The sequence below is a fragment of the Oncorhynchus kisutch genome, linkage group LG27 (genome assembly GCF_002021735.2).
Source record: "Oncorhynchus kisutch isolate 150728-3 linkage group LG27, Okis_V2, whole genome shotgun sequence".
Taxonomy (NCBI): domain Eukaryota; kingdom Metazoa; phylum Chordata; class Actinopteri; order Salmoniformes; family Salmonidae; genus Oncorhynchus; species Oncorhynchus kisutch.
This window is the reverse complement of record NC_034200.2, coordinates 5,080,974-5,093,343: the sequence shown is the minus strand read 5'-3', so window position 1 is coordinate 5,093,343 and position 12,370 is coordinate 5,080,974. Positions and strand designations below refer to the sequence as shown.

The 12,370-nt window shown below is 44.3% G+C and overlaps 1 protein-coding gene across 1 annotated transcript in view; it reads left to right on the top strand.

The window, feature by feature from the left end:
• Window positions 1-12,370, top strand: part of LOC109871607 (voltage-gated potassium channel subunit beta-1) — a 92,877-nt gene that overhangs the window by 59,220 nt on the left and 21,287 nt on the right. The window contains exons 7-8 of the mRNA XM_031807304.1: window positions 1,346-1,389; window positions 6,490-6,576. Coding sequence (XP_031663164.1) covers window positions 1,346-1,389; window positions 6,490-6,576 — 131 coding nt within the window. The remainder of the gene's footprint in view (window positions 1-1,345; window positions 1,390-6,489; window positions 6,577-12,370) is intronic.

Genomic DNA, 12,370 nt, shown 5'->3' with positions numbered 1-12,370 from the left:
TTCTCTTTATTAGACATATCCTGTCTATTTGAGGTTCCTAATGAGGATCTAGATAATTGGTCAGGTCGGAGTTCCTGCTACTGACTCTGCCGTGTCTGCAGGTTAAATCTCAACTAAAACTCTCTTCCTTTTACAGTGCACTAGAGCCACAAAGGGCTGGATTTGCACTATGATGAAGGAGGGTGTCTAAGATCTGTGCACATACTCAGGCCAAAAGTAGCGCAGAGAGAGAGAGAGAGGAGAGAGAGAGAGAGAGAGAGAGAGAGAGAGAGAGAGAGAGAGAGAGAGAGAGAGAGAGAGAGAGAGAGAGAGAGAGAGAGAGAGAGAGAGAGAGAGAGAGAGAGAGAGAGAGAGAGAGAGAGAGAGAGAGAGAGAGAGAGAGAGAGAGAGAGAGAGAGAGAGAGAGAGAGAGAGAGAGAGAGAGAGAGAGAGAGAGAGAGAGAGAGACAGAGAGAGAGACAGAGACAGAGACAGAGACAGAGAGAGAGAGAGAGACAGAGAGAGAGAGAGAGAGAGAGAGAGAGAGAGAGAGAGAGAGAGAGAGAGAGAGAGAGAGAGAGATGATTAACAACCAGCCTGGCAGTCTGTTTGGGGCCTGACGAGGCTCTCTGCATCTCTGAACAGACTCGCACACACAGCTGGGGGAGCCGATAACATAACAGAGAATAACACAGCCAGAGATCCAGGATGACTCAGCCCCACGCTACAGTTCTCTGTGTGCCTGGAATATCAGTCCCCAACTCTCAGAGCAAGAAAGAGAGTCTGTGTGGCTCTGTCAGTAGAGCATGTCAGTAGAGCATGTCACCACCAGGTTGTGGGTTTGAGTCCTGCTGGGGCCACCCATGTTAAAATATATTCAAGCGGTATTGTAAGTTCCTTTGCCTGAAAGTGTCTGTTAACTGGCATATATTATAAAAAGAGAGGGGGGGGGGGGGGGTGAGCATGAAGAAACAAATAAGGAGAGAAAGACAAAGAAAGGACTGAAGAAAGAGAGAAGATGGATAGTAATGGGGGAGGGCTGGGTAGATGAGGATGATGTTGCTGACGGTTTCTCATTGACTCAGACATCCACTATGATAATAGCATTTTTCAGTGCTGTCAGACCATAAACGTTGTTTTGTCGCTACCAACACTTCCCAGGGCCTGTTGTGTCTCTTGTCTATTCATCGATTTGTAGACAGCTCATTAGAGGCTTGTGGGACAAGTTCAATGCTCTAGTCACTGTAAATCTGTGCGTCTGTGTGTCTCTCTCTCTCTCTCTGTGTGTTTGTTTGTGCATGCACTGGTGTGTGCCCTTTTGTGTATACTTTTCTGTGTGTATATTTACTTCTGTGTTCTTTTCCAGAGCGGAGACAGAGAGAGGACTCAACAGAAAGCACATAATTGAAGGTAAAGTGGCTGATTTCCTCTCCTCCTCTTTCCTTATGTCTTGTCCTCCACATCACTCCATGCCCCGGTTCACCTCTATAATCCCCTCCTTTTCATATCCACATCACTTTTTATTTTCTCTCTTCTCCCTCTCTCTTGTGATTGATTGCTGCAAGAATGCTGTTCATTGACTACAGCTCAACACCATAGTACCCTCCAAACTCATCATTAAGCTTGAGACCCTGGGTCTCGACCCCGCCCTGTGCAACTGGGTCCTGGACTTCCTGACGGGCGCCCCCAGGTGGTGAAGGTAGGAAACAACATCTCCACTCCGCTGAATCTCAACATTGGGGCCCCACAAGGGTGCGTTCTCATCCCCCTCCTGTACTCCCTGTTCACTCACGACTGCGTGGCCATGCACGCCTTCAACTCAATCATCAAGTTTGCAGATGACACAACAGTAGTAGGCTTGATCACCAACAACGACGAGACAGTCTACAGGGAGGAGGACAGGGCCCTCGGAGTGTGGTGTCAGGAAAATAACCTCTCACTCAATGTCAGCAAAACAAAAGAGATGATCGTGGACTTCAGGAAACAGCAAAGGGAGCAGCCCCCTATCCACATCGAAGGGACAGCAGTGGAGAAGGTGGAAAGTTTTAAGTTCCTCGGGGTACATATCACCGACAAACTGAAATGGTCCACACAGACAGCGTGGTGAAGAAAGCGCAACAGCGCCTCTTCAAATCAAAATCAAATCAAATGTATTTATATAGCCCTTCGTACATCAGCTGATATCTCAAAGTGTTGTACAGAAACCCAGCCTAAAACCCCAACCAGCAAGCAATGCATGTGTAGAAGCACGGTGGCTAGGAAAAACTCCCTAGAAAGGCCAAAACCTAGGAAGAAACCTAGAGAGGAACCAGGCTATGTGGGGTGGCCAGTCCTCTTCTGGCTGTGCCGGGTGGAGATTGTAACAGAACATGGCCAAGATGTTCAAATGTTCATAAATAACCAGCATGGTCAAATAATAATAATCACAGGCAGAACAGTTGAAACTGGAGCAGCAGCACGGCCAGGTGAACTGGGGACAGCAAGGAGTCGTCATGTCAGTTAGTCCTGAGGCATGGTCCTAGGGCTCAGGTCCTCCGAGAGAGAGAAAGAAAGAGAGAAAGAGAGAATTAGAGAGAGCATACTTAAATTCACACAGGACACCGGATAGGACAGGAGAAGTACTCCAGATATAACAAACTGACTCTAGCCCCCCAACACATAAACTACTGCAGCATAAATACTGGAGGCTGAGACAGGAGCGGTCAGGAGACACTGTGGCCCCATCTGATATAACCCCACACACTTTGCCAAAGCACAGCCCCCACACCACTAGAGGGATATCTTCAACCACCAACTTCCCATCCTGAGACAAGGCCGAGTATAGCCCACAAAGATCTCCGCCACGGCACAACCCAAGTGGGGGTGTCAACCCAGACAGGAAGATCACATCAGTGACTCAACCCACTCAAGTGACGCACCCCTCCTAGGGACGGTATGAAAGAGCCATATAACAATGGGTAGGCAGACCATTCCAGACCATTCCATAAAAATTGAGCTCTCAACCTCAGGAGGCTGAGAAAATATGGCTTGTCACCGAAAACCCTCACTAACTTTTACAGGTGCACAATTGAGAGCATCCTGTCGGGCTGTATCACCGCCTGGTACGGCAACTGCACTGTCCACAACCGCAAGGCTCTCCAGAGGGTGGTGCGGTATGCACAACGCATCACCGGGGGCAAACTACCTGCCATCCAGGACACCCACAGCACCCGATGTCACCGGAAGGCAAAAAAGATCATCAAGGACAATAACCATCCGAACCACTGCCTGTTCACCCCGCTACCATCCAGAAGGCAAAGTCAGTACAGGTGCGTCAATGCTGGAACAGAGAGATTGAAAACAGCTTCTATCTCAAGGCTATCAGAATGTTAAACAGCCACCACTAGCACAGAGAGGTGGCTGCCTACCTACAGACTTGATACCATTGGCCACTTTAATAAATGGAACACTAACCACTTAATAATGTTTACATATCTCGCATTACTCATCTCATATATACAGTATATAATGGATATTGTATCCTTCACTATCTATTATTTACTATCTATTGCATCTTAGCTGCTCTGTCACTGCTAATCCATATATTTTATACTTCTTATCACATTCCTTTACTAGATTGTGTGTATTAGGTTTTGTTGTGAAATGGTTAGATACTGCTGCACTGTCGGATCTAGATGCATAAGCATTTCACTACATTCGCAATAACATCTGCTAACCATGGGCATGTGGCCAATACAATTGTATTTTATTTCCTCCTGTGTGCTCAGTTGAACTTAACCTCCTCTTTTGAAGTACCTGTATGTCTCTACTACCGTTCAGGGTCGGATGTCTCTGGGTCTTGAGTTGGTCCATTTGTAATATGACATGAGCACCCCTCTATCCATATCGTCCTGTAGTGTCCTCACCTGTTATCTTCTCTCCTAGCATCTCCTTTCCTCTCCTCTCCTCCCCTGTTATTTTCTGTCCTCTCCTAACCTTTCCTCTCCTCCCGTTATTTTCTGTCCTTTCCTCTCCTCTCCTCTCATGTTATTTTCTGTCCTCTCCTAACCTTTCCTCTCCTCCCCTGTTATTTTCTGTCCTTTCCTCTCCTCTCCTCCCCTGTTATTTTCTGTCCTTTCCTCTCCTCTCCTCTCATGTTATTTTCTGTCCTCTCCTAACCTTTCCTCTCCTCCCCTGTTATTTTCTGTCCTTTCCTCTCCTCTCCTCCCATGTTATTTTCTGTCCTTTCCTCTCCTCTCCTCCCCTGTTATTTTCTGTCCTTTCCTGTCCTCTCCTCCCGTTATTTTCTGTCCTTTCCTCTCCTCTCCTCCCCTGTTATTTTCTGTCCTTTCCTGTCCTCTCCTCCCGTTATTTTCTGTCCTTTCCTCTCCTCTCCTCCCATGTTATTTTCTGTCCTCTCCTAACCTTTCCTCTCCTCCCGTTATTTTCTGTCCTTTCCTCTCCTAACCTTTCCTCTCCTCTCCTCTCCTGTTATTTTCTGTCCTCTCCTAACCTTTCCTCTCCTCTCCTCCCATGTTATTTTCTGTCCTCTCCTAACCTTTCCTCTCCTCCCGTTATTTTCTGTCCTTTCCTCTCCTAACCTCTCCTCTCCTCTCCTGTTATTTTCTGTCCTCTCCTAACCTTTCCTCTCCTCTCCTGTTATTTTCTGTCCTCTCCTAACCTTTCCTCTCCTCTCCTGTTATTTTCTGTCCTCTCCTAACCTTTCCTCTCCTCTCCTCTCCTGTTATTTTCTGTCCTCTCCTAACCTTTCCTCTCCTCCCGTTATTTTCTGTCCTTTCCTTTCCTCTCCTCCCCTGTTATTTTCTGTCCTCTCCTTTCATCTCCCACCTTTCCATGTTTCCCCTTTCAGTCCCTCCAGTTTTTAGGGTATTACACATCTAAACCTGACACCCAGGTTACCCCCATCCGCACGCTACCCCAAACCAATTCCCTGATCCAGCCCAACAATGTCCCGTCCACAGCAGTGGCTGCACCTCCTGCAGCACTCTCATATAGTATTAACATTCATATCAGCTTCTAACTTTCCCCCCAAAGAAAAACAGAATCATATGTTTAGCATGAGAGATAAAGGATGGGGAGAAGGTGGGGGGGGGGACAGAGAGAGAGAGAGGGAGAGAGGAGAGAGAGGAAGAGAGCGGGCAAGATAAATTGAGAGAAAGTAAGAAAACTTAGGGAGGGAGAGAAAGAGAGCATAGCAAATTAGTTGGGCTCAGCTGTCCTGTCTGGAGGATAGATAACAATACTGAGGCACAGCGCCTGTGTCACCATAATGTGGTGGATGTCACCGCAGGCTAACTGATGAAGCACACGATTGGCTGAGAGACACAGTTGTTGGCAACCTATTTAAACTGTTGATGTGGATGTCACTGCTGGCCAATCGATGCAGCATCTGTCTAAAAGACACAGCTGTTCACAGCATTTTTTGAAGGGCATTGGCGGGTGTGGTGGTGTCACCTCAAGATAATCGATGTTGGGCCAAGAAAGACAGTTGATGACCGTATTCATATCTCTGAGTGATGTCTAAACTGGTTTCTATAGTAAAGAGTAGAGGACTAGTGAGGCAAACTGGTGTTGGACAGGGATGTTTTTTGGTGGTTTTATCTACTGATTGACAGGATATTTAAAGATATTTTTAAGCAGGACTTCGTTCATGACCTTGCTTGATTCCTCCTTTATCCAATATCCACCAATGGAATTAATTTGCTGTATTACCCTTCTATCCACGTCTCGCTAATCTCCACAAATAGAGGCACGTAGAGGCCTTAAGACTGCTTGATCAGTGCAAGTCGTGTGAGTGTGTGTGAGTCACTTCAAAATAGAGTCCCTTCAGAGTCTTATAAAAATCATGGCAGAGCAGGCTCAGATTAGTGTGTGTGTGCACGTGCACATGCGTGTGTGCGCGCATGTGTGTAATGCTCCTGGGATTACCGGGTTGTAGATGACAGGACATGGATTAAAATGTGTGAATGGTGACAGGGGAGAGCATGACTCCCTCACAGGATTAACTCTAAGGACTGGCATTCATCTGTCACAGAAATGTACACATGTATACACACACACACATGCACAGACACTCATACAGTATACATGTAAACACACTTTTACAAACACTCATATGTACACACTCAGGTACACACCGCCTTTCTTTTTCTGTCTTATTGTGTCCCATCCTCTCCTCTCTCCATCCTTTCATCCGTCTGCTCTCCTATTAGTTTTTGTGAATGGAGCTGAGCTGACAGACACAATACCTCATTCATCTCTACCCCTCATCCCTCTTCCCCTCTCCTCTCCTCTCCTCTCCTCTCCTCTCGGGATTCAAACAGCAAAGCCTTCATCTGACAGGATGAGAGAGACAGAGAAGGAAAGGTCTCCCTCACCTTCCCTCAGATCCTCTGCGTTCTGTAGCTGCAGGTTTCTAACAGGTGTTTACCTCTCTCTTTCATTTCCTTTTCTCTCTCTCACCCTCCCGCTCCCTCTCTACCCACCTCTCTCTCTCTCTCTCTCTCGCAGGTCTGAGGAGCTCTCTACAGAGGATGCAGCTGGAGTATGTGGATGTGGTGTTTGCCAACCGGCCCGACAGCAACACCCCCATGGAGGGTGAGTGACCACGGGGGAGAAGGGAGGGAGAGGATGACTCTCAGGGATGGGAATGATTGATGGTAGTTGTTGTTGGTTTACTTTGGCACTCGTTTGTTTCACATGCACACACAGTCATGTGCATCCACAAACACACACGCACATACACACAAACAAACAAACACAAATAAACACACTCACACAGGCATATACACACTGACCCCCCCCCACCACTCTGTGTTCAGTAAGTTTCAACAAGGCCTCTGTGTGTGTTGCTCCCCTCCCCTCCCCTCATTCTATTGGAACAGGATTAGAGTCCCCCTCGAGGGTAGCTGGTGTATTTTGGGGTTAGTCTCCATGGCGATAGAAGCCCTACTGTGCTCTCTCTTTCTTTTCCTCTTCTTTTATTTCTCTTTCTCTCATTTGTGTCTCTTTGCTCTTTTTTTTCTCTGCCTTTTCCTCGGCTTACTTACTTCCGCTCTTTCATGGCTCTCCTATAACAGAGTGGGTCACAACACTAACTTGCTAGTGATTTCTTGTCTCTAAACCCCTTCTCTCTCTCCATCACCCTCCTCTATTTCTTGAAGTGGATAGACAGCCCCTACTGTTCTCTCTAAGCTCGGATCCCTCTTACTCCCTCAGCCCAAAACAAGCCACCGGGGGTCCAGACTGTACACAACCTGAGCCTGTCACCCAGAGCTGCTGATGTCTGTCACACATGCCAATTGGCAGACATTTTCAAAGAAAGATTGCTAGATCGTCTTTGCCCCACGGCCAACAACAGACAATGTTGACTCTTCTGATGTGCCCATCACTACCAAATACGATACTGATTGGCCGATTGACAGACACAGAAAGCAAAGCAGATGGATAGATGGACAGACAGATGGACTGACAGACAGACACGCGCACACACACACACAAACTCTATCTCACACGCACACACCCAGCTGTGATCCTATCCCAGCTAACAATTTTAGGGAAAGTGAACGTTTTTGTAATGTTACCCAGATATTTGAGTGTCTAGTTTTCTGTTAGTTAGGAGAACATTGTATGCTAGCAAAAACCTCATGAGAACCTATTTAGTATGTCCTGGTGTTAGAGTAGAAATGTCCTTGAAGACAAACAGAGTACCAGAACGTGGTTGCCATGTTCTCAGAATATAACATATTCATGTTCTAGACACGTTTCATTGGAATGTTGCAAAAACAGTCCCGTGTGCAGCTTTCTGAGCGTTTGGACAATATTCTATCAACGTCCCACCAAACATAAACAGAACAGGGTTACCGTGTTCTCAGAATAAAATATGTTAATGTTCTAAATACGTTTCATGGGAACGTTGCATGAACATTTCTGTGTATCATTTGTCAGGACGTCACCTGATGGTCCCAAAGAAATGTTCTGCCCAAAATAAAAGGGTTTCATTACCCACCACCCGTTGTTACTGTTGCCGAGCCCATCAAGGCCATAATTGGTGAACCACTGATCTTTGGCATATATATATATATTTCTGTATCGTGGTCTAATGTTGATGGGTCATTTCACCCTGTTTTAATGTTACTCCTGATCAATAAAACTGTTTTTCTTGAGTACTTTTAACAGAGCTGAGATTCACTTCAAAGTACATTTCAAGCAGACGATGGAGAGATGTCCAGCTACATAGAATTAATAAGTACTAACAATTTATGAGAGGTAGTGGAAATGTGGTCATCAATCAATTATAAAGCTCCTCTCACATCAGCTGATGTCACATAGTGCTGTACAGAAACCCAGCCTAAAACCCCAAACAGCAAGCAATGCAGGTGTAGAAGCATGGTGGCAAGGAAAAACTCTCTAGAAAGGCCAGAACCTAGGAAGAAACGTAGAGAGGAACCAGGCTATGAGGGGTGTCCAGTCCTATTCTGGCTGTGCAGGGTGGAGATTATAACAGAACGTGGCCAAGATGTTCAAATGTTCATAAATGACCAGCATGGTCAAATAATAATAATCACAGTAGTTGTTGAGGGTGCAACAGGTCAGCACCTCATTGGTAAATGTCAGTTGGCTTTTCATAGCCGATCATTCAGAGTATGTCTACCGCTCCTGCTTTCTCTAGAGAGTTGAAAACAGCAGGTCTTGGACAAGTTAGTATGTCCGGTGAACAGGTCAAGGTTCCATAGTCGCAGGCAGAACAGTTGAAACTGGTGCAGCAGCACGACCAGGTGGACTGGGGAGTCATCAGGCCAGATAGTCCTGAGGCATGGTCCTAGGGCTCAGGTCCCCCGAGAGAGAGAGAGAAAGCAAAATATTATAGAATATTGTCCAAACGCTCAGAAATATATATATATATAAAATTAAAAGTGACATTAAAGTTTGGCTACATTTTCAAGCTCTTCTCTCATGTCAGTATAGGTCTGACCATCAACTGCAATTCGATATGTAGGCTTATTTTAATCATTTATCTACATTTACATATACTTGTTTTTTTCATAACAGAATAGCTGCGATATTTCGGTTTTCAAAGCAATTTAATTGGCTATTTTGGTTAATGGCCTTGTTGCCCTTGTAGATTGGGCATCTCTTGAAGGCCAATTGGCCTTTCCTCTAAAATCATGAAATTACAGGCCTGGTCCACACAAGACATGAAACAACATAACACAATACAGAACATTAATAGTCAGAACAGCTAAAGGTCAGAACTAAATACATTTTAAAGCAGCACACATAGCCTTCATATCAATATATCCACACAAAATATCTAGGTCCAATAGGGAATGTGCAGTGAGGTGTTGCTTTATCTGTATATTTAAACCAGGTTTGCTGTTCATTTGAGCAATATGAGATGAAATGGAGTTCCATGCAATAATAGCTCTATATAATACCGTACACTTTCTTGAATTTGTTCTAGATTTGGGGACTGTGAAAAGACCCCTGGTGGCATGTCTGGTGGGGAAGGTGTGTGTGTCAGAGCTGTATGTAAGTTGACTGCGCAAACAATTTGTAATGTTCCATACATTAATGGTTCTTGTAAAAATAAGAAGTGATGCAGTCAGTCTCTCAACTTTTAGCCAAGAGAGATTATTATTATGTATATTAGCCCTCTGATTACAATGAAGAGCAAGACATGCCCTGACATGCACAGCTGAACTAGGTCTTTCTTTTCAGCACTTGACAACATGACTGGATAATAGTACAAAGAAAACAAAACTAGAGCCTGGAGGACTTGCTTTTTGGAGTGTGGTGTCAAAGAATCTGAGCATCTCTTTATTATGGACAGACCTCCTTCCATCTTTACAACCATTGATTCTATATGTTAACCATGACAGTTTACAATTTAAGGTAACACCAAGTAATTTAGTATCCTTAACTTGTTCAACAGCAAGTGGCGCAGTGGTCTAAGGCACTGCAGCTTAGTGCTTGAGGTGTCACTATAGACACCCTGGTTTGATTCCAGGCTGTATCACAAGCAGCCATGATTGGGAGTCCCATAGGGCGGCGCACAATTGGCCCAGCGTCGTCCAGGTTTGGCTGGTGTAGGCTGTCATTGTAAATAAGAATTTGTTTTTAACTGACTTGCCTAGTTAAATAAAGGTTAAATTAATAAATAAAATAAAAAACAGCCACACCATACCAGATTCAGCTGAGATTTAGAGTTTAGGGAATGATTTGTACCAAATACAATGCTCTTAGTTTTAGAGATGTTCAGGACCAGTTTATTACTGGCCACCCATTCCAAAACTGACTGCAACTCCTTGTTAAGGGTTTCAGTAACTTCACTAGCTGTGAATTCCGACACGTATATGATTTAATCGTCAGCATACATGGACACACAGTCTTTGTTTAATGCCAGTGGCAGATCATTGGTAAAAATAAAAAAGGGTAGCAGGGCCTGGAGAGCTGCCCTGTGGTACACCACATCCTACATGTTTGACAATAGAGAAGTTCCCATTAAAGAAAACCGAGGTTATGGTCAATAATATCAAAGGCTGCTGATCCATTTCTTTCAACCAATCATCATCCATTTGTGTCAGTACATGTTGAGGGCTCTTTTCTATAAGCATGCTGAAAGTCTGTTGTCAATTTGTTTACAGAGAAAAGGCATTGTATTTGTTCAAACACAATTTATTCCAATAGTTTGCTGATAGCTGGAAACAAGCTGATAGGTCTGCTGTTAGAACCAGTAAAGTCCACTTTACCACTCTTGGGTAGCGGAATTACTTTGTCTTCCCTCCAGCCCTGAGGACAAACACCTTCCTCTAGATTCAGATTAAATGTATGACAGGCAGAAGTGGCCTTAATCGCTCACTGTTCCTGGTTGCCATTTCCTGCCTAAGTTTGCCCACTTTGCCAATAAAGTAATCATTAGAATAATTGGCAACATAAAATGGTTTTGTGATGAATACGCAATCTGATTTGATGAAAGGGTGGAGTTGAATTTGTCTTTCTCCCAATAATTTAATTTAAAATACTCCAAAGTTTTCATCCTTTATATCATTGATCTTGGCTTCGTTTATTTTATTTTTGTTGAGTTTAGTCACATAATTTCTTAAATCTGCAATAAATCAGCCACAGATGTGCAGCCAGACTTATTAGCCACTCCTTTTACCCCATCACGTTCAACCATAGTTTTTCAATTCCTCATTAACACATTAATATTTCTAAATGTGATTTTCTAACAGGTGCATGTTTATCAATAATTGGAAGAAGCAATTTCACAAATTAAACAAGTGCACCCGTCTGGATGCTCTTCATTAATCACATCAGACCAACAAATATTCTTTTGATCATCCCACATAAGAGCCAAAGCAAAAAAAGTGATCACTACATGTGGCTGATCTTGTTCCTGTCCTGGAGGTTGATTAATTAATTTTTTTTTTATCTATATTTTACTAGGCAAGTCAGTTAAGAACAAATTCTTATTTTCAATGACGGCCTAGGAACAGTGGGTTAACTGCCTGTTCAGGGGCAGAACGACAGATTTGTACCTTGTCAGCTCGGGGATTCGAACTTGCAACCTTTCGGTTACTAGTCCAACACTCTAACCACTAGGCTACCTTGCCGCCCTAATAACCTGAACCAGATTACAGTCACTGGTTACAGTGGGAAGCTTCCTTTGATGAAAACCAGTCAATATTGAGGTCCCAGGAAAGTTGACCTCTCTGTTAACATTGTTAGTTTTACTCTGGTTATTTAGAACGTAATGGACAACTAGGAAAAGCTCAAACCAAGTTTATTCACCCACTGGGTCAAACAGCTGCAAAGACAAAGACCTCTTTACACAAACACATATTTATACCCTCATTTAGGCAGAGTCTCATCCTTTTCTCTAAACACTACATTATTGTTGCTAGGCAGGAAGTTTAGTGATGTGGGTAATACACTGTGCCTTCTCCCTTCATGTGACCTGACCACAAACTAATCAACACCTCTCCACCCTTATCAGTGACCGCAACCATGTGATTCCCTTTACCCTTTTCAGGGCGCTGGCTCTTATACAACCTCCATTGACCCAACCATATACATTCCTCATACATGTCAAATCAAATCAAATTTATTTATATAGCCCTTCGTACATCAGCTGATATCTCAAAGTGCTGTACAGAAACCCAGCCTAAAACCCCAAACAGCAAGCAATGCAGGTGTAGAAGCACGGTGGCTAGGAAAAACTCCCTAGAAAGGCCAAAACCTAGGAAGAAACCTAGAGAGGAACCAGGCTATGTGGGGTGGCCAGTCCTCTTCTGGCTGTGCCGGGTGGAGATTATAACAGAACATGGCCAAGATGTTCAAATGTTCATAAATGACCAGCATGGTTGAATAATAATAAGGCAGAACAGTT